Raw genomic sequence first — 22,789 nt, 5'->3', positions numbered from 1 at the left:
CAAGTTCTACATATCCAGTACTCCACCTCAAGTTCAACATTACAAGCATCAAGTTCAACATTACTAGAGTACTCCACCAGTACTCCACCTCAAGCATCAAGTTCAACCAAAATAACACCACAGTATTTCACATTACATGGCTCCTCCTCCTCCCATGCTAGCATTGAAGTAGGACATCCATCCAGTGTGTGTGCCATCAGTAGGAATGCCAGCATATTGCCTGGGAGCACCTCTTCCAGCTCTTCCTCTGCCTCTGCCAGCTCCTCTTCCAGATGGTGGTGGTGTAGTAGAAGTAGCACCAGCTCCTCTGCCAGCTCCCCTTCCTCTTCCAGATGGTGGTGTTGTAGTAGAAGTAACACCAGCTCCTCTGCCAGCTCCTCTTCTTCCAGATGATGGTGGTGTAGGAGCAGAAGCAGCAGGTCTTGGCTGTCTTGCTGTTGGTGCAGTAGAAGGACCAGCAGCTCTTGGCTGTGAGGTACTTGGAGTAGCCTTGCAAAGAAAAGGAAACAATTAGTAATGCTAGAAAGAAATGTACAAGAAAGAAAACATTAGTATATTTCAAGGTGAAAAATTATTACCACATGCTTATTCTTCCTCAAAGCTAGCTCAGGCGTCAACTGTTTAAGACAGTTTGCGTACCTATGCCCTTGGAGACCACAATTGCCACATGTTATGGTCCCCATTCTTGAAGTTTCTTTTGGCTTTGGTACTTCAAATTTGCCCTTGATCCTCTTTTCTTTCCTTCTTCCTCTCTTGATTTTGAATGCAGGTGGTTCTATGTCTGGACCAGGGGTCCTTGTCCAATCATGCTCACCAGGCACAGGAAAGATCATTGGTTAATAAGCTGCAGCATAAAAATCTTTCTTGAAGAATTTGCTGACATAATCCTCTGGTTTCCTTTTAGCCTTGTTTATTGCAGAGATGGCATGGTTGCAAGGTATGCCACTAAGGTCCCACTTCCTGCATCCACATGTCTGAAGTTCCAGGTTGACAGCATGTCTTTGTTGCCCACTTGTAACTTGCCATAAGTTGACCCCTGCCTGTATTGGCTTGCAGTATCTGGCCCTCTCCTTCTCAGCCTCTAGCTTCTCACTGTAATGAGGTGTTATCTCCCATCTTGCTTCCTTAACACTCTCTCTCTTCATGTGCCACCTCACCATCTGCTTATCTTTTATCCCATCACACATTGTTCTTATAGGTTTTCTCCTAACATCTAGAATGTACTTGTTGAACACCTCAGACAAGTTGTTCACTACCAAGTCAGTCTTGCAGTTTGTGTCAAATGCATGCCTTGCCCATGTCTTTTTTGGTATTGCAGTAAGCCACTCCCAAGCTTCCTCACTTTCAGCTCTAAGATCATTCATTGCAATATTAAATTTGTGTTCATTGTAGGCATAGCTAGCATTATCCATGCACTTCTTAAGATCTTCACCCCTAAACCCAGCATTTTGGAAATTTGCATATATATGTCTAAGGCAGAACCTTTGGTTGCAATTTGGAAACACAGCATTCACTGCATACAGTAACCCCTGACACAAACAATATAACAAGTCTAAGCTACATCCTAAAGAAATATGCACCAATGAATTAAATATGCATTCTAATCTACTATAAACACTTGTGCAAAACATAATGAAACTCTAAGCTAATGTAAACACTTCTGCAAAACACATACCTTTTGTCTATCTGACATTATAGTATAAGGTCCAAACTTGCCCACTTCTCCCCCTAGGCAAATTTTCAGTTGGTGTAGAAACCAACACCAACTAGCTTTGTCCTCTTGTCCAACTATGCAAAATGCCAGTGGATATATGTTGTTGTTGCCATCTCTACCAGTGGCAGCAAGGAGTTGAGCACCTGTAGTGAGCTTAATGAAGCACCCATCAACACCTGCATAATCAACATTTCCAAACATTAAATACATTCAAGTGAGAAACAAAATGTAATGCTCTACAATATGTAAATGGTGCACAAGGTTTAGGAACTAACCAATGAATGGCCTACACCCATTGAGAAACCCCTCCCTTGCTCCATTCATGCAAAAGAACATGGCATGGAATCTTGGGTCTGGGTGGGGTATTCTTGCAGTTGGTGTTGGAGTAACAGTAGTGACTATTACTCTGCTCCCAGGGTTTGTGTCCATGACAGTCTGAGCATAGTCTTTAAGCCTAGGATATTGCTTCTTGTGATCTCCTAACACAGCTTCAATAGCTATGTTCTTTGCCCTATATGCCATGCACTTGGGCACATCTACACCATATTTTTCATTGCATGCATCAATTATAGTCTGAATACCAGTAGTTATATCAGATCTAAAGAGATGCTCATATTTCTATGCTAGCCACTTAGCACTAACCCTGGTGGTCTCTGTGGTACTAGGGCAAGTGTGTTCTAGTCTCATCTTCTTAATTACAAAGGTTTTCTCCCCTTTTATAACTGATGCCACCATTAAGAAGTGGCATTGTTTATCTGTACACTCAACAATTATCCTCTGATCTGAATTCCTGTGATACCTGAAATTCCTGGCCTGGGTGATGTGCAAATTCAACAAAGCATCTCTGAATTGATGCTGATCCCTAAAACATAACTTCATACACAGTTGCTCATGTGGTTGCTCCAATTTCTCATTATACCACTTCCTAGCAGGCCTTTTCTTTGCCCTACTCTTCCTTTTATTTGGTAGGACAAAAGAGAGTGGCTCAAAACCATCATCATCACTCTCCCTCAACAACCCCTTCTCTTCTTCATCTGATGATGGTCTGAAATCAGGTTCAACCTCTGGTAGCTCACTACAATGTGACCTAGTGGTTGGGCCTCTTCTAACTAGCAGCTTCTGCTTCTTCTTTACAGGTTCAACTATAGTTTCTTCTTCTTGTTCAAAAGTCCTATCTTGTTCTACCTCAAATGGGTCCTCAACTTCAGTGTCACCCTCATAATGCAGCATTTCTTCCTCTTCTGATTGATCATCATATGATTCTTCCTCTTGTGCTTCTAGCTCTCTCTGTCTCTTTCCCTCTTCCACCTCTACATCTTCATCATCAACCATGTAATTAGGGTCACTTCCAATTTGACCATCCTCATCAGAGGCATCACTGTCCTCATAAGCCTCAAATCCTTGATATCCCTCTTCTTCTTCTTCCAAAACTGCTTTTAACTTGTCTGTTGCATTTTTGCTTTCTTGTGTGCAAACACCAGCAGGACCAGCAGGGTGATGTGTGATACATTGACTGTCAAAGACTACTCCTTCCTTATCAACAACTAAGATAGGAGGCTCACTAAGATCATAAACAATAGGCTCTTGGTACACCACAGTGGACAAGTCTGGCTTTTCTAAATGCTGCCTCTCAAAATCAGTATCAGGGGGTGGACAAGCCCTGACTAGCAAATTAAGCACCAATTTGTCCTAGATCTTCCTCTTTATCATCTGTAATTCTGCATGACTGTCTACCAAATCCAGCCCTTTCTCTCCTAAAGATGGATTTTCAATGTGAAACAAACAATCATATGCATTAAATCCTTGGGTTTCCATCACTGCAACCAAATTCAGATAAGTAATATCTGAACCACACAGCTTCATCTCCAATGGCTCTCTTGCATCAAAATGGATCCTTACTTCCCAAATGTCTTCATCCAAACTACAGAACAAATTAAATTTCATGTATTCATTATAATTACTCTTAATTTGCAGAGCAACAGTACAGTACAGTGCAATTTAAAGTAACCTGTAAGTCTATTATTTACTAATTGAGCACAATAGCAAAATTTGGAGAGCAACAGTACAGTACAAAACAATTTAAAGTAACAGTACCAGACAGTACAGAACAATTTGGAGAGCCACAATAATCCCAAATTTTTACTGTCATTGAACTAATTTGAGAGTGCAATACACTATGTTACTAGGTTAGTTTAATTGTCCTATACTAGTCACTTCAATTGGATAAAACCTAATCCCCAACTGGATAAAGCAGAAGATGAACAAACCCTAAAAATGCCCAATTGGATAAATCAGAGGAGGAAGAGGACAAGGGTACTTACAGCACGCCGCCAAGTCCATGCGTCAACTCATGGCTGCTGCTAGGGTTCGCCACCCACTGATGCGCCAACCACAACCGCTGCTCCATGGTGAGTAACATCGACTCCTCGTCGTCGGTCGAGTACGCGGAGCTGGAGTCGTCGCCGCCATCCCAGTCGACACCAGCCGTTCCGCTAGGAGGCCAGAACGGCATCTCACCGCCGCCGTGGACGCCCTCGCATTCGTCGCTGCTTTCGTCCTCCAAAACCATGGCGTCGGCGGGGCGGTGCAGCGGCCGGCAGTCGGGACGCGGGCGGCGGCGACGGAGGAAACGAGCGAGGAGGAGGAGGGGAGGGGAATGGTGCGGCCGGGCTGGAGCTGGTGCGACCGGACCAGGTTGGAGAGCAGCAGCGCACCAGCTCGTCCTAGTCAGCGCGAGGGCACACGCCGATTGGCCAGCGTGGCACCTGACGGGTGGGCCCGAGCTATCGGATCGGGCGTCAATACGTATAAATACGCGTTTTAGCCTAATTTGAAAAAACTTAGACCAATGTTGGTACTGACACGCAAAAATTAGTAATCATGGTACCAATCTGCATGTGATGCCCGAATTGTGGTACTTCTGTGCAATTAACTCCATTTAGGAGCACTCGCTTGGCCATGGCTGCTCGCCCGCACCTGAGACGTATGTTCCGCCCAAGAACACCGCACCTCCCGCCACCCAGGACGCCGCCCGACATACAAACATCCCCAAGAGCAGTGAAAGTGACCAGCTTTGGTCCGAGGAGACACCCATGACCGGCGCAACCGCAACCCACGTCCCGCCTTGAACTACGCCGGAGCTGCCGCCGCACACAAACGGACGGGGAATGGGAGGAGGAGGAGCAGTGTCACCTGCGCTACCGGAATCTCGAACAGAGGAGGAAGGGAGATGCCCCGCGACCGCCCACCGGCGGCGACAAGGGGAAGGAGGAGCCGAGGGGGGCCCTTGCGGTGGTGGTGGATTTAAGGCTTCCGGACACGTGCGCGGAGCGCGTCCCAGGAGCGGGGTGGGGGCGTGAAAAAAATCCTGCCTGCTGGTGAATCAGGCATATGTAGACATGTTTTTCTATATTTCTTCACTCTTCTCCGTTTGTTTGTAGTTTATATTAAAATATTTACAATATTTTATATTTGTCAACGGAATAGAGCAAAACTGATGTCGAGACACGCGTGTTTAGTGCACGGTAACTACAAGGAACCCTGAAAGTAGCAGCTCGAGCGTCATGCACGTACACGCTTTCGATGGACATGCCACATGTGTGTAAGTGTGTTTGATTGATCCTAAGTACTTCCTTGGTAACCTCAAAAAAAGTAGTCAATATGTAAAGAAATATAAGACCGGTTAGATCCCTATATTTTTGTACTCCACGAGGGGAGTACGTACTCATTTCTTCTCTTGGAATGGTATTTCTTTTTTTTATTTAAGTTAAAAACCGGTGTGAAAAACTTCACAAGACATACAGACGCATTTTATGCTTATTTCTCCAGGTTGGCAGTCCATCTGTTAACAAGTAGATGTCCTGTCTGCGGTGTGGAGGAGGAAGACAGCTTCATCCCTTTATGCGCTGTCAATTTGGCCGAGACTTATATCTTGCTATGGCCAAAATCTGGCATTTGCCATGTGCTGATTTGATGATACACAATGGCAAAGAATGGCTATTGCATGTCCTAGCGCCACTAAGCGAACTTGAACGTTGCATGGTATTGATAACGTTCTCGAGGAGTTGGTGCGTTCGGAATGAGATTATTCACTTCAAACCTGCTCCGCCTATGGAAGCTTCCATCCCTTTTTTGCAGAGTTATTTGGAGTCTTTAATAGCCATCAAGCTGAACACACACATGGACCCAGGTAAAGGGAAGGTGGCGATCTCACCTGAATCTGTCATAAGTCCTGTTAAAGAGACTGGGCCGGCGCTCAGGTGGCTGAAACCGGAGCAAGGATGGCTGAAACTTAACACAGATGGGTCTTTTATCTCAAGTGATATGGCTGGTGCAGGCATGATCTTGCGGAATTCAAATGGAGATATTATCTTTTCGTCGTGCAGAGCTTTGTATTCTTGCAGGGATACGTTAGAAGCGGAGCTATGTGCTTGTATGGAGGGACTATCTTCGGCCCTTCAACGGACAGCTCTTCCAATTGCTATTGAGATGGATTCTCTCACGGCGGTATCTATCATCACTTGTTCAAATCCTGACCGCTCGGTTTATGCTTCTCTCGCTAATGAGATTAGATATCTCTTGAGTCTTTGACATACTTGTATTACTCATGTTTCGCGTTTGCAGAATAAGGCTAGTGATAGTTTGGCTACTTTTGGTAGAGTCGAGGGTCGAACCTTGACGTGGATTGGCTCTGGTCCTCCAGAAGTTCTGGAAATAGTTGAAAATGATTGTAAGGACCTGATTATTGAGTAATACAAGTATTTCCCCCATAAAGAAAACAAATACAGACACAATTATTCCTTACATATTTCTAGAACCCACACGCAACACCTCGAATATAACTTTTTTAATGGGAGATCTAGAATATAGGATTTTTTAATAAAAGGGTGACTCGCACGATTTCATTAACGAAACTAGCGGTATACAACCAAAACACACCACCATCAGTGAACCAACCTGTAGTTGGATGGTTAGGAGGACAGTGGTATCCCAACCCACCAGGGTTCAAATGCTGGTGTCGCATTTGACTTAGTAATATCTTAAAATGACATGGCAGCTTAGTCTTTCGAAGGTGCTCATAGAGGTAAAGTGTGCATGTGTGTGTTTATAACAACGAGTGTATGTGCTTAATATAAGCGCTTACATTTGTACTGTGTTTGGAAAAACACACCACCACCAAGGACCGCATAGACTCGATACTAAGAAACGCTCACAACCTAGCTACCACCAGCTCAGCTAAACAACTCTTCGAAGTTCGAAAGAAGAGAAAATACTAGTATTCTGCACCCACTCCAAAAGCAACAAAGCAAACATTTTCTCTTCTAGAAGACTTTCTCTCGATCAGCAATCTTCTTGTCTGGGGATTCATGAAGCCTAGCTACGTTTTGCTTCAAAGTTTTCAACCGCGACTTGTTGCAGGAGCTTTGCGCACCGCTGCAGGTCTAATTTTGCGTCCTACTTCCCGTACAAGATATTCCAATCGTTAATCCAGTTCGAAACCTGAAAAGAATAGTAACTTGCTCAGAGGGCCACCTTTTTTGAAAACAAGCCAAAGTGCGAGCTTTTCAAATACTCCAGATAATAGTAGCAATTCCTACCGAAAAGAGTTCCTTTTTCATAGAACCCATATTCTTTAGCCTCCATTTCTAAATATTTGTTTTTCTAGAGATTTTAATAAATGACTACATACGAAGCAAAACGAGTGAATCTACACTCTAAAATATATGAGAGAAGTGCATTTTTCATCCCCAAACTCTTGCCCTAGTCTAATTTACAACCCCGAACTTCAATACCATCTAAATTACAACCCTCAACTCTCAAAACAGGTCAGAATTCAACCCTCCCCTCCTTGTTCACCGGTTTTGACCAGGGCTGACCAGTTTTGACCAGTCAACAGGTCCAATCAGCATGCCACGTCGGAAAAAAATTCAAAATTTCAAGAAAAATATAAATAAAAATCTGTAAGATCGAGAAAAAATCAGGAAAAAAACCAAATTTCCGAAAAAAAAGTTTGCGAAAAAAATTCGGAAACTTTTTCCGTGATTTTCGGGGGAAAAAATCAAAAAATTGAACTTTTTTGGAAATTACTTTTTCTAGATTTTTTTCTATTTTACAGTTTTTATATAATTTTCTTGGGAATTTGAATTTTTTTCCTTGGATTTTTTTATTTTAACTATTTTTCGATTTTTCATGGAAATATCGATATTTTTGTTTTTCAGAAATTCGATTTTATTTATTTTCCCTGATTTTTTCCCGGAAATTTGATTTTTTTTTTTATTTCTTTTCCTGGATTTTTTTATTTTACAGCTTTTTAAAAATAATGCTGATGTGCCATGCTGACGGGACCCGTTGACCGGTCAAAACCGGTCAACAAAGAGGGGAGGGTTGAATCCTAGCCGGTTTTGAGAGTTAGGGGTTGTAATTTAGACGGTATTGGAGTTCGGGGTTGTAAATTAGACCAGGACAAGAGTTCGGGGTTGAAATGTGCACTTCTCTCAAAATATATCTATATACATCCGTAAGTGATAGTTCATTTAAAATCTCTAAAAAGACAAATATTTAGGAACGGAGGTAGTATGTTCCAAACGTATCTAACTAAGGGACACTGGGAAAAAGAGATGATTAATAGCTTCAATTTTACCATAGAAAAGACATTCAGGTTCACATCTCCCCCCTCCATGCAACAACACATCTCTAGTCAAAATGTTTTATTTCAATACTAACCAGATAAAGGTTCTAATTCTAAGTGGAATTTTGACTTCCCAGAGGAATCTGTTGGGAGCTTTGCTCCCCACCTGCATAGTCAAATAAAAGGATTTAACACTATAAGCACCTGAACTAGCAAGTAGCCGGAAAAGTTTATCTTCAGTGTCAGACAGAGAGGCATGCACACATAGATCAGCCAGCTTAGACCATTGCTCTGCTTTTTCTCCCACCAAGGCTCTTCTGAATTCTATGAGACTTTATCGGCTAGAGCATCATGGACTGTGATGTTTTGATCTAATGATATATTATACAATCTAGGAAAGGTCCTCTATCTTCCTAGAATACAATTTTCCCCCATTTCCAACACAAAATTTGCAACAAGACAAGAAGAGTTCTTTTATTTTAAGCAACTCTTGCCAAAAATGAGAATGTCCATGCTTTACTTTACTTGCACCTAACCCAACGTTGATCCATGAATATATTTGTCCCACAAAAGTTTTTGCCACACTCCCTGCTCACTGAACAGCTTCCAAAGCCAATTAGCCAACAAAGCAATATTCATTGATTCTAAATCCAGCTCCCCCGAACCTCCTAATTCCTTTGGTTGGCACACCGTAGGCCAAGCAACCAGATAATACTTATGCTTTTCTTTCTCTCCACACCATAAAATCTAGCTCTAGGCCTATCATATTTTTTATCCCTTTAAGGAGATCATAGAAAGGAAAGTATGAGCAGGGGCAAACTAGAGAAATATGTATTCACCAGAGTAGTTCTACCATCAATATTTAGGAATCTACCAAGCCATCACCGCATTATATTTTCCATCTTACAAATAGATGGATCCCAGTCACTGTTCTTTAACCTCTTCTCATCCATAGGCACACCCAAGTACTTTATTGGAAAATATCCCCTCCCAAGTCTAGAATATAGTTGAACGGCCAATTTCAAGTATTGTGTCATACCATACATGATCCAATTAGTTCTTTGATTTGTTCTACTATGTAAATAAATTGCGAATATGGTTCAACTAATGCACTACTAATCATATTGATAGCCAATTGTTTCATCCTCGTTGGGCCAAACTAAAGTTCAGTATGAATATCTGGGGCTACTCGATACTAACAAATTATTTTGAAGACCTTTTTTTTTAGAACCTAACAGGATGCATAAAAACAAACAAAATACCGAAATTGTTGAATGGAGCTCGGCCTCTATCAAGGACGAATTTGAAATGATCAAAATTCATATTTACACGTTTCAATTTGTTTTAACAAAATACACATATAATTGAGACATAATGCACAAGTGTGTAAATTTTTAGGCATAACAACGAGTGCTACACAAAAACAAATCGGTGATTTTTTTAGTAGATGTACTATTAATGTATTTGTTTTTTTTCTTGCACAGATTGCATGCATTTCAAGGTATTTCATCCTGAAATTTTACACGCATACACATCACATCCTTGTATACTTGTACTTTTTTCAGATTTTTTAAACGTGAGAAGTTCAAATTTGAATTTTCCAAAATTCGGCCTCCATGGAGGCCGAGCTCCAAAACGCTCTACTCACAAAATACCCGCTATTTGATAATATAAATTGGTGTTTATAACTCTACTGTACCATATACTACGTAGCAGAAAACGTGTCAAACATAATACATACCAAGTCATTTCCTACGTATATGGTACTGTAGAGTTACACCAATTCATATTATATCAAACTATTTGTACTAATAACAAATCATGCTGGCTATTTACATACCAGTCGTCCGAGTGAAATGCCAGTCCATCTTCAAATGTCAAAACGTCTGCCAGGGAAGGAAGGAAAAAAGCAAGTTCAGCTTGGCATCTCAACGGAAATGGCACGATCAAGGAAGTGGAATCCAATTATTCATCAAGCTTCTAGATATTCGTTTGTTTGTTTTTTTGCTGGAAGACTTAGATATGCGTTGACAAAGCTATGCCTCAAAAATTTAATTCTTCCGACCTTGCAAATTGCGGCGAAAAGCTTGTGTCCTGTAGAACATGACCGGATAACGACCAGAGAGATGTTCCGGTCACATACACCTGGCCCGTGAGAGAGCTCCGTTGCAAGCTACAGACGCAGAGGCCAATTTGCAGACATGCTGCTGTCTGTGGTGTAGCGGTAGAGGCTGAATAGTAGGTGAATATCGCTGTCCGGGCTGAACGTGGTACAACTCACATCGGACGGCCGAGAACACATACAGCTCCCGATCGCTGTCAGTCTGAACCGCGAGGACCAGGACGCTCGCGCTGGCTGCGCGATGATATATACGGCGCGATGCTGACCCCGTGGATTTTATCTACGCCTCCGGCCTACACAGGTGATATCAGCTGGGACGACGTGCGTGTGGCCGGAAGTTGGACGCGATCGAGCTTCTCCTCCGGCCGTTATCTGTAGAGACGGCAGATAAGCACGGGAGGTGAAACGAGCCGAGATTAGCACGAGCTATGCATGTATGTACAGTACGTATGTATGTACATTTGTCGTTGTCGTTTCTTCTTTTGAGAAAGAGAGACTACACGGAACTGTGAAAGCGGCACTCGGGATGGCGTCGCATCCAGCGGTCCCTTAATCCCGATAGGCATGGCACGTCGATCGTGGCCACTAGTACGTGTTTCGTTGATGCTAAGTGGATGAGTAGAGCTGACTGGCACCAGAATCATCATCGTCATCTCATCTGTCGAAAAGGAGCGAGAGAAACAGACTTTAGTTGGGGTCTACTTTCCATGAACGTAGCAGCACATGGGATTGAGCATTTAGCTAGAGGAAGGTGCTTCTAAATCTCCTTTTACGGGCAAGAAGAAAGGCAAATCTTTGGGGGGCTCCGCAGCATCACATGCACACGATCACAACTTTTTCTAATTTTTTTTAACACAGAGCAGACACAAGAACGCGTACACGCACACCCTATCCCTAGCATCTCCAATATATGGTCCAAATGTAAAAGTACTAACTTCTGGACCGTCTGAGGCCAAAAACGCAGATTTAACAGACGATTCATATTAAAAAAAAAGATCGCGGCCTCCTCGTGATGTAAAATACAACACCTCACGGTGCAAATTTACATCACGAGGTGCATCTGGTCCAAAACCAGCCACCGCCCGCGAACGCCCAACCGCCAGTTCCTTTCCTTTCCTTTCCGCCCGCCCGCGACCTCCCGCCCGTCTGCCGCCGCCCGCGAACGCCCAACCGCCAGTTTCTTTCCTTTCCGTCCGCCCGCCCGCGACCTCCCGCCCATCTGCCGCCGCCCCGCAGCTCCGCCCCGCCCAGCTCCGGCCGCCACCGCCCCGGCCGCACGCCACCGCCGCTCCACCGCTCTCACCGCTCTCCGATGGCGTCGAAGAAGACGTCGAAGGGCAAGTCGGGCTTCTTCGGCGTGAGGCGGAACCCCTCTGGTAACTTCAGAGTGGAGTTCTCCGACGCCGGGAGGCATTGGTGGATCGGCACGTACCCCTCCGCCCACGAGGCCGTGCGTACCTACGACGTGGCGGTGTGGCGTGCCGAGAGGCCTCGGAAGCACCCCCAACTCCCCAGAGATCGAGAGTCGGGCGGAAGTGGAGATGCTTGTGCCGCAGGGCATCAAGATGAAGGAGATCCCGACGAAGAACAAGATGACGAAGAAGCCGTCGGTTGTCGTCAGTGCCGGCGAGACCGACGAGGAGGCGATGGCGAGGTTTGCTCAGGAGCATCCGGAGTACGTCCAGGCCGAGCTGGAGTACTACTGGAAGCGTGAGGCGGAGCAGAAGAAGGAGGACGAGGTCGGTCCCTCGACGGTGATCCCCATCGAGTCCTCTTCCGAGGAGGACTGGGCAGACTTCTCGGAAGAGGAGGAGGAGGGGTGCGACAACCCGGAGAAGGAGGAGTTCTGGGCGCAGTTCCGCAACTCCGACGGTGAGGAGTAGTTTATCTAGTAGTTTGAATAAGTAGTAGTTGAAGTTCATGTATGAAACTATGTTGAATTTGATGTTTGAACTGTTGAATGGACTAGTAGTTTGTCGTTTTAAAAAATTTACATCTTTATTTTAGACCATCTATTGGAGTTGCTCTTTTGGACCATCAATTTGGACCATCTGTTGGAGTTGAGCTTTTTTCGGAGCTCCAAAACGCATTTTTTTGACGGTCCAAATTTTACATCTCCGGTTTTAGACCGTCAAATTTTGGACCATTTATTGGAGATGCTCTAAGCACCTCTGAATGACGCTGGAATCCTGAAATAAATTCAGTAATAAATGTGAGCACCAGGACTTAAACCCTAGTGAGCTGGGGATACCACAATTCCTCTAACCATTCAATCACAGGTTGATTCGTCGATCAAAACTTTTTCAATGGAAAGATGTCAAGTGTCATATTACCGAGCTAAGAAAAAAAACACCACTCCCTCTAAATTAATTGACGCGGCCTCTGTACAAGCTCTATATAATGTTGTATAGAGGTTGCGTCAATTAATTCGGATGGGAGGGAGTACCTCGTTTGCAACAGATCGCGTCTTGCACGAAACACACTTTATAGGTGCACCACCATCTTTTGTTTGTATGTGACTTATCTTTTTTATTCCTCTCATAGCAAATAGATTGAAATTAAATGTCCCCCGCAAAAAAAGAAAGATTGAAATACCAGTAACATTACAATTTACAGTCAACGCCTTTGTCGAGAAGCTTGATGAGCTTGTTGGCATTGTCGTCGGAACAAAGAGATGGGTACGGTTTTCGTGTAAGTGTCATCGTCGCATCTAGCTGGCTCCCCTCGCCTCATGGCGCCTTACGACGCATGCAAGGTGGGTGGGGAGTGGGGGCATAGTTTGGGTTGATCATGGTTGTCATCATTATTATCGTCATGTCAAACAGAGCAAGAGAAAAAGACCTAATTGGGTCCTGCTTTCCATGAACACATTACATGGAATTTTCCAAAAGGGAGGTGCTCCTAAATCTCTCTTTATGTGGAAAAAGAATGCCAAATATTTCCGGCTCCCCATCTTAAGCCCACGCTATCATAAATCTATCAATAAATGTTACACCTACAAAGATCTACCAATACAAACTAACCCCTTCATTTCACAATGTAGTGCGTCCGCGCTTTCCGGGATTTAATTTTGTCTATAAATTGAACTATCGAGACCGACTGCGGCGGGAGCAAAAATTATACCACAGGATTCGTATTTTTGATATGAATTTAGTGATATAATTTTTGTCCCTGCCGCAGCAGGTCTCGTTGGTTAAATTTACGATCAAAGTTGAATCTCGGGAATTGCGGGCAAACTACATTGTGAAACGGATAGACTATCATGGAATGGTCACTAAACATATCGAAGTCAGAATGGGCAGTGAGTCAATAGAGATTTCAAGCCCATATGAAATGTTGAAATGTCTGCCGGGAGGGGAGAAAAAACAAGGCAAGCCCGGTTTGGCATCTCGGCCGAAATGAGACGACCAAGCAAGTGGAATCCAAGTTGGATTATCCAAGCAACCAACCACTAATCAAAAACTTTTTTTTTGATAACCCAACCACCAATCAAACTGCCTGTCACTCAGCTCTCACCTCCAACTATCCTATCGCGACCGTATGCACGTTGACCAAGCCACGTTTCTCAAAAAAGTCATACTGTTCTAGATATCATGGCCCCGCTGGAAATGACCGGCGCCTCTTGACCCCAGCACGGCCGTCGGTTCCCCATCGGGCGGCTCCTGTAGCGCGCTGCCTCCCCTTCTTATGCCGTGGCAGAGGCCAAGCCTCGTGTCACTTGCTCTGCTCTGTCCTGCCTCCCCAACAACCACGAGATAGGCGCCCGCGGTCGCAGGCCACTGAAGCTAGGCTAGCCTCCCCGATCCGGCCGCCATGGAGAAGCTCGGCGCGAACCCGGCCAACTCGTGCCCGCTCACGCCGCTCGGCTTCCTGGAGCGCGCCGCCACCGTGTACGGCGACTGCCCCTCCGTCGTCTACGGCGGCACCGTCTTCACCTGGTCGCAGACCCACCGCCGCTGCCTCCGCCTCGCCTCCGCGCTCGCCTCCCTCGGCGTCTCCCGCCGCGACGTCGTAAGCACCCATCCGTCCGTCCCCTAACTTAATTCTTGAATCTTGATCGCCTCCGTCGTCGATTGCGAATTGATTTGGGTTTCTGTCTTCTGATCGATGGATCGTGCGAATTGATTTGGCAGGTGTCCGTGCTGCTTCCGAACGTGCCGGCGATGTACGAGGCGCACTTCGGCGTGCCCATGAGCGGCGCCGTGCTCAACAGCATCAACACGCGCCTCGACGCGCGCACCGTGTCGGTCCTGCTCCGTCACTCGGGGTCCAGGCTCATCCTCGTCGACCCGGCGCTGCTGCCCGTGCTCGACGAGGCGCTCCGGCTCCTCCCGCCGGGCCACCCGGCCCCGCGGGTCGTGCTCGTCGAGGACCCCCAGGAGAAGGACTTCTCTCCCGCGCCCGCCGCGGCCCTGACGTACGAGAGGCTGCTCGAGATGGGCGACCCGGAGTTCAAGTGGGTCTGGCCGGCCAGCGAGTGGGACCCGATGATCCTCAACTACACCTCCGGCACCACGTCGGCGCCCAAGGGGGTCGTGCACTGCCACCGCGGCATCTTCGTGGTCACCGTGGACTCGCTCGTCTCCTGGTCCGTGCCGGAGCAGCCGACGTACCTGTGGACGCTGCCCATGTTCCACGCCAACGGCTGGAGCTTCCCGTGGGGGATGGCCGTCGTTGGTGGCACCAACGTGTGCCTCCGACGCGTGGACGCCGCCGAGGTCTACGACACCATCGCCCGCCGCGGGGTCACGCACCTCTGCGGGGCACCCGTCGTGCTCAACATGCTGGCCAACGCGCCCGAGGGCGTGCGGAGGCCGCTGCCGGGGAAGGTGCAGATCCTCACGGCCGGCGCGCCTCCGCCGGCCGCGGTGCTGGGCCGCACGGAGGCCATCGGGTTCGACGTCAGCCACGGGTACGGGCTGACCGAGACGGCGGGGCTGGTGCTGCTGTGCGCGTGGAAGGGCGAGTGGAACAAGCTTCCCGCGTCGGAGCGCGCGCGGCTCAAGGCGAGGCAGGGCGTGCGCACGCCCGGCATGGCCGAGGTGGACATCGTGGACGGCGAGACCGGCCGCAGCGTGCCCCGGGACGGGTCCACGATGGGCGAGATCGTGCTCCGCGGCGGGTGCGTCACCATGGGCTACTTCAAGGACGAGGACGCCACCCGGGCGGCGATCCGGGACGACGGGTGGTTCTACACGGGGGACGTGGGCGTGATGCACCCGGACGGGTACCTGGAGATCCGCGACCGGTCCAAGGACGTGATCATCAGCGGCGGCGAGAACATCAGCAGCGTGGAGGTCGAATCCTTGCTCTACGGCCACCCGGCGGTGAACGAGGCGGCGGTGGTGGCGCGGCCGGACGAGTTCTGGGGGGAGACGCCGTGCGCGTTCGTGAGCCTCAAGGAGGGCGCGGCCGACGCGGTGACCGCGGCGGAGGTGATCGCGTGGAGCCGGGAGCGCATGCCCGGGTACATGGTGCCCAAGACCGTGGTGTTCCGCGCCGAGCTGCCCAAGACGTCCACCGGCAAGATCCAGAAGTACGTGCTCCGGAACCTCGCCAAGGAGATGGGCCCGACCCGCAGGGGCGTCAGCACCACCACCAGCAAGATGTAGAAGTATAACTACTCCTAGATAGTGTCGTGGTCATGCTACTCCTTGGCCTGGATCGGGTGCCCTTTTAAATTGCTGTAGAAATTCAGGGATGTGTCGTCTTGCTTCGCTTGATCTGCAGCGGCCTGATCAGCATTCAGCAAGCCTGTCTGCTGCAGCCGCAAGATTCTATTATGTGCATGATGCATGTCTCCCTGCTGGTTATGTGTGAAATGAGGGCACCCTTGTGATAAACTTGTTTAATCAATCAGCTGATAGGCACTGGACCGAGAATTCATTCCAGGGTAGGCCGCCGTCGTTTCGGTAATCTTTCGGCAAATTCGTTGTGGTTGTGCCGTGGAAAAGTGATTTCTTACGCTGAAATCATCATTGGTTAGAGACTTGAGTGGAAGAAACGGGGAGAAAGGTGAATCTGTGCTTGTGCGCCTTTCTCTTCATCTCTGCTTGGGGTTCAGTTGGATTTCGCTTATGCTATACTTTCATCGTGTCTTTCTAATTTGCTCATGTCACCGAGCCTGAAAATTTTGACTCCGTCTCGAAAAGTAAAAAAAATATCATCTGCAAGCATTGAACATGAGCTGCTATCTAATTTTTATTTAGATGATAAAAATATAATCCTCCCAGTGTTCTGTATGATTCCATCTCGTGTTGCAAAGTAAAAACCAAAAGTTATTGAATGACGTCAGAGACCCCAACGCGGCGATGTCTGCTTGCATCCTTCCGCTTTTCATATTCAGATTTACATTCTCTCAGCCACTTATATTTGAAATGTTCATGATTTTAGGAAAATATTCACGAATTCAAAAAATAACTTATGAATTATTTTTTTTGTTGAAATGAAAACAAAGTTCGTGAATTTTGAAAAAATGATTTTGTGTTCAAAAAAATTGAAAATATGAATTTTTCTTCGCAATTTGAAAAGGTTTACAATTCAAAAATATTCACAAATTTTATAAATGTTCACAAAAGTAAAAAAATAAATGTCTGCAAATTCTAAAAATGTGTGAATTTTCAAAATGGTCAAGAGACTTGGGTGCACACTTTTATCACGAATATGAAAAATGGTTGCATATTTGCAAAACTTTTGGCAAATTCATAAATGTTGGTGACCTCAAAAAATGTTCATGAATTCAAAAATTTCTTGTGGATTTTCAAATGTTCACAAATTGAAAATTGTTCTTGAGTTAAAAAATTAACCGTAAATTTGAAAAAATGATACACAAAGTTAAAATAAAAAACAAGAAGCCATAAGATAACTATTAAAAACATAAAATGGAAGAAAAAACAAAAAAAATCTATAACCTTAACAAAATCATGAGAATCTTTCTTTTAATTGAAATGTAAAAGCAATGGGAGCCAAACCACCAATGGGTCGACACATATAAGTGGCACGAGCGTACAAGAGGGTGTGCGCATGTGTGCTATCCAGCGACTCAGGCGCGGAATAGGAATCATCAGAATCGATGGAACAGACTGGTGAATGCGAATGCATTGCAAATGAACCGATTGAATAGTTGTTGAACCGTTCCGTGCACTCTGTTTATTCATTTTTGTTCGAAACTTGTGTCATTTCTTATGAATGTAAATATTTCTTTTTTCTTCCTTTTTGCATGTAAACATATGCTTTAATAGTTCTTATATTAAAGCACATGTTTTCAAAAGAAATGTAAAAATATGAAGATGAATTCAAAAAATAGTGAGACTTCGAATCTACACTATGGGAAGTGAATATGTGTTAATAAAAAAACATTTGGCTCATTTAGAGTAGGTCCAAAAAAACTTGATTACAAATGGGTTGTTTACCCTAGCCCTGGAGCTCATTTGGAGCACATTTTGCAAACATGATCTCCTACAAACATAGATAGTTTGCCAAGGTTTTACTTGTTTTTGCATTTTCTTGAATTTGTACTGTACATGTTTGCCAAGGTTTACATGATCTCATTTGGAGCATGCATTTGATTTCCTACACAACATGTGTGATCATTGCAGCATCTAAAATCATAGTTCACAACATCCAAACATAACTAACCATAGATTCAGGATAGACAAATATACCACAGGCAAATTTAAGGACAGACAAATAAAGATAGCAACCAGATTACTAGCATAACCAACGAGATTCAGTTCAACAAACCATAACTAACGAGATTCGGTTCAACAAACCAAAAGTAACCCAACAGATAAACTTAAACTTAAAGATTCAGTTCACAGCATCACATCATCGATCACATCATGCCGGAGTCAGGGCCTTCGCGAGGGCGGCATGCTGCCCCCTGATCACGTAGTCCTCCCCGCGAATCGCTACATTCTCAGCATGAGACAAAGGGTGGTCCAAGCGGCCAGCCCTTGGCTTTGGCTTGGTGGTGCAGTAGGGGCAGTGCCACTTCTTGAACTTGCGGTTGTAGAAGGAGGCAACTCCCTTGGCCTTGATCTTCTCCTCCTCCATGACTGTGAAGCACGCGACGTTGCCCTTGTACACATCATCTCCAGAATCATACTGCACACATGAATGAATTGCATTAATACATTATAGATTCATATACACCATGTCAAAGGAACTAAATGAACAAGGGATAGGCTTACCTTATATTCAGAATCGTCACTAAACGCCCCCTCGTACGGGCCGTAGTCGGCCAACTTCCTCTCCCCCCCAACCACCCTCCTCCTGAATATACAATTTCATCCATCACTAGTAGCCAATTGAAAATTTAGATATGCACACATGACACATTTATCATAGGGCTAATATGAAGGAAATATGCCCTAGAGGCAATAATAAAGTTATTATTTATTTCCTTATAATCATGATAAATGTTTATTATTCATGCTAGAATTGTATTAACCGGAAACATAATACATGTGTGAATACATAGACAAACAAAGTGTCACTAGTATGCCTCTACTTGACTAGCTCGTTAATCAAAGATGGTTATGTTTCCTAACCATGAACAATGAGTTGTTATTTGATTAACGAGGTCACATCATTAGTTGAATGATCTGATTGACATGACCCATTCCATTAGCTTAGCACCCGATCGTTTAGTATGTTGCTATTGCTTTCTTCATGACTTATACATGTTCTTATAACTATGAGATTATGCAACTCCCGTTTGCCAGAGGAACACTTTGGGTGCTACCAAACGTCACAACGTAACTGGGTGATTATAAAGGAGCATTACAGGTGTCTCCAAAGGTAGATGTTGGGTTGGCGTATTTCGAGATTAGGATTTGTCACTCCGATTGTCGGAGAGGTATCTCTGGGCCCTCTCGGTAATGCACATCACATAAGCCTTGCAAGCATTGCAACTAATGAGTTAGTTGCGAGATGATGTATTACAGAACGAGTAAAGAGACTTGCCGGTAACGAGATTGAACTAGGTATTGGATACCGATGATCGAATCTCGGGCAAGTAACATACCGATGACAAAGGGAACAACGTATGTTGTTATGCGGTCTGACCGATTAAGATCTTCGTAGAATATGTAGGAGCCAATATGGGCATCCAGGTCCCGCTATTGGTTATTAACCGGAGACGTGTCTCGGTCATGTCTACATTGTTCTCGAACCCGTAGGGTCCGCACGCTTAAGGTTACGATGACAGTTATATTATGAGTTTATGCATTTTGATGTACCGAAGGTTGTTCGGAGTCCCGGATGTGATCACAGACATAACTAGGAGTCTCGAAATGGTCGAGACGTAAAGATTGACATATTGGAAGCCTATGTTTGGATATCGGAAGTGTTCCGGGTGAAATCGGGATTTTACCGGAGTACCGGGAGGGTTACCGGAACCCCCCGGGAGCTATATGGGCCATAGTGGGCCTTAGTGGAAAAGAGAAGGGGCTGCCCTAGATGGGCTGCACGCCTCCCCCTTCCCCTAGTCCTATTAGGACTAGGAGAGGTGGTCGGCCCCCTCCTCCTCTTTTCCCCCTCCGCGAATCCTATTCCAACTAGGATGGGGGGGGGGAATCCTACTCCCAGAGGGAGTAGGACTCTCCTGGCGCGCCTCCTATGGCCGGCCAGCCCTCCCTCCTCTAGTCCTTTATATACTGAGGTAGAGGCACCCTAGAACACACAAGTTGATCCACGTGATCTATTCCTTAGCCGTGTGCGGTGCCCCCAGCCACCATATTCCTCGATAATACTGTAGCGGAGTTTAGGCGAAGCCCTGCTGCTGTAGTGCATCAAGATCGTCACCACGCCATCGTGCTGACGGAACTCTTCCCCGACACTTTGCTGGATCAGAGTCCGGGGATCGTCATCGAGCTGAACGTGTGCTCGAACTCGGAGGTGCCGTAGTTTCGGTGCTTGATCGGTTGGATCGCGAAGACGTACGACTACTTCCTCTATGTTGTGTCAACGCTTCCGCAGTCGGTCTGCTATGGGTACATAGACAACACTCTCCCCTCTCGTTGCTATGCATCACCATGATCTTGCGTGTGCGTAGGAATTTTTTTGAAATTACTACGAAACCCAACAGTGGCATCCGAGCCTAGGTTATTTATATTGATGTTATATGCACGAGTAGAACACAAGTGAGTTGTGGGCGATATAAGTCATACTGCCTACCAGCATGTCATACTTTGGTTCGGCGGCATTGTTGGACGAGACGACCCGGACCAACCTTACGCGTACGCTTACGCGAGACCGGTTCCCCCGACGTGCTTTGCACACAGGTGGCTTGCGGGCGACTGTCTCTCCAACTTTAGTTGAACCAAGTATGGCTACGCCCGGTCCTTGCGAAGGTTAAAACGGAGTCTATTTGACAAACTATCGTTGTGGTTTTGATGCGTAGGTGAGATTGGTTCTTGCTTAAGCCCGTAGCAGCCACGTAAAACTTGCAACAACAAATTAGAGGACGTCTAACTTGTTTTTGCAGGGCATGTTGTGATGTGATATGGTCAAGACATGATGCTGAATTTTATTTATGAGATGATCATGTTTTGTAACCGAGTTATCGGCAACTGGCAGGAGCCTTATGGTTGTCGTTTTATTGTATGAAATGAAATCGCGATGTAATGCTTTACTTTATTACTAAGCGGTAGTGATAGTCGTGGAAGCATAAACTTGGCGAGACGACAACGATGCTACGATGGAGATCAAGGTGTCACGCCGGTGACGATGGTGGTCACGACGGTGCTTCGGAGATGGAGATCACAAGCACAAGATGATGATGGCCATATCATATCACTTATATTGATTGCATGTGATGTTTATCCTTTTATGCATCTTATCTTGCTTTGATTGACGGTAGCATTATAAGATGATCTCTCACTAAATTATCAAGAAGTGTTCTCCCTGAGTATGCACCGTTGCCAAAGTTCGTCGTGCCCAGACACCACGTGATGATCGGGTGTGATAAGCTCTACGTCCATCTACAACGGGTGCAAGCCAGTTTTGCACATGCAGAATACTCAGGTTAAACTTGACGAGCCTAGCATATGCAGATATGGCCTCGGAACACGGAGACCGAAAGGTCGAGCATGAATCATATAGTAGATATGATCAACATAACGATGTTTACCATTGAAAACTACTCCATCTCACGTGATGATCGGTTATGGTTTAGTTGATTTGGATCACGTAATCACTTAGAAGATTAGAGGGATGTCTATCTAAGTGGGAGTTCTTAAGTAATATGATTAATCGAACTTAAAGTTATCATGAACTTAGTCCCTGATAGTATCTTGCTTTGTTTCTGTTGATTGTAGATAGATGGCTTGTGCTGTTGTTCCGTTGAATTTTAATGCGTTCCTTGAGAAAGCAAAGTTGAAATATGATGGTAGCAATTACACGGACTGGGTCCGTAACTTGAGGATTATCCTCATTGCTGCTCAGAAAAATTACGTCCTGGAAGCACCGCTGGGTGCCAGGCCTGCTGCTGGAGCAACACCAGATGTTATGAACGTCTGACAGAGCAAAGCTGATGACTACTCGATAGTTCAGTGTGCCATGCTTTACGGCTTAGAATCGGGACTTCAGCGACGTTTTGAACGTCATGGAGCATATGAGATGTTCCAGGAGTTGAAGTTAATATTTCAAGCAAATGCCCGGATTGAGAGATATGAAGTCTCCAATAAGTTCTATAGCTACAATATGGAGGAGAACAGTTCTGTCAGTGAGCATATACTCAAAATGTCTGGGTATAATAATCACTTGATCCAATTGGGAGTTAATCTTCCGGATGATTGCGTCATTGACAGAATTCTCCAATCACTGCCACCAAGCTACAAGAGCTTCGTGATGAACTATAATATGCAAGGGATGAACAAGACTATTCCCGAGCTCTTCGCAATGCTGAAAGCTGCGGAGGTAGAAATCAAGAAGGAGCATCAAGTGTTGATGGTCAACAAGACTACTAGTTTCAAGAAAAAGGGCAAAGGGAAGAAGAAGGGGAACTTCAAGAAGAACAGCAAACAAGTTGCTGCTCAGGAGAAGAAACCCAAGTCTGGACCTAAGCCTGAAACTGAGTGCTTCTACTGCAAGAAGACTGGTCACTGGAAGCGGAACTGCCCCAAGTATTTGGCGGATAAGAAGGATGGCAAGGTGAACAAAGGTATATGTGATATACATGTTATTGATGTGTACCTTACTAGAGCTCGCAGTAGCACCTGGGTATTTGATACTGGTTCTATTGCTAATATTTGCAACTCGAAACAGGGACTACGGAATAAGCGGGCACTGGCAAAGGACGAGGTGACGATGCGCGTGGGAA

The 22,789-nt window shown here is 45.6% G+C and overlaps 3 protein-coding genes and 1 long non-coding RNA gene across 4 annotated transcripts; 2 read left to right on the top strand and 2 right to left on the bottom strand.

The window, feature by feature from the left end:
• Positions 1–836: 836 nt before the first annotated feature.
• Positions 837–2,143, bottom strand: LOC147987585 (uncharacterized). The gene is made up of 3 exons (XM_087542439.1): positions 1,990–2,143; positions 1,676–1,890; positions 837–1,529 (listed from the first exon to the last, which is right to left on the bottom strand). Exons 1-3 carry the CDS (start codon positions 2,141–2,143, stop codon positions 837–839), a joined length of 1,062 nt encoding a protein of 353 aa, XP_087398565.1.
• A 4,655-nt stretch (positions 2,144–6,798) lies between these two features.
• On the bottom strand, positions 6,799–11,109 carry LOC147987584 (uncharacterized). Its single transcript, XR_015615301.1, has 3 exons — positions 10,408–11,109; positions 10,183–10,228; positions 6,799–7,213 (listed from the first exon to the last, which is right to left on the bottom strand). It is a non-coding gene; the product is annotated as an uncharacterized LOC147987584 (long non-coding RNA).
• An 839-nt stretch (positions 11,110–11,948) lies between these two features.
• Positions 11,949–12,417, top strand: LOC125534487 (uncharacterized). The gene has a single exon (XM_048697699.2). It carries the CDS (start codon positions 12,006–12,008, stop codon positions 12,345–12,347), a length of 342 nt encoding a protein of 113 aa, XP_048553656.2. The 5' UTR covers positions 11,949–12,005; the 3' UTR covers positions 12,348–12,417.
• A 1,742-nt stretch (positions 12,418–14,159) lies between these two features.
• Positions 14,160–16,307, top strand: LOC125540288 (2-methylpropanoate--CoA ligase CCL4). The gene is made up of 2 exons (XM_048703893.2): positions 14,160–14,475; positions 14,598–16,307. Exons 1-2 carry the CDS (start codon positions 14,278–14,280, stop codon positions 16,074–16,076), a joined length of 1,677 nt encoding a protein of 558 aa, XP_048559850.1. The 5' UTR covers positions 14,160–14,277; the 3' UTR covers positions 16,077–16,307.
• The last annotated feature ends 6,482 nt before the right edge of the window (positions 16,308–22,789 follow it).

The sequence above is a fragment of the Triticum urartu genome, chromosome 2A (genome assembly GCF_056163025.1).
Source record: "Triticum urartu cultivar PI428250 chromosome 2A, HENAU_Tu73, whole genome shotgun sequence".
NCBI lineage: Eukaryota > Viridiplantae > Streptophyta > Magnoliopsida > Poales > Poaceae > Triticum > Triticum urartu.
Note: the sequence above shows the minus strand (reverse complement) of the source record. Positions and strands in the feature narration are given on the sequence as shown.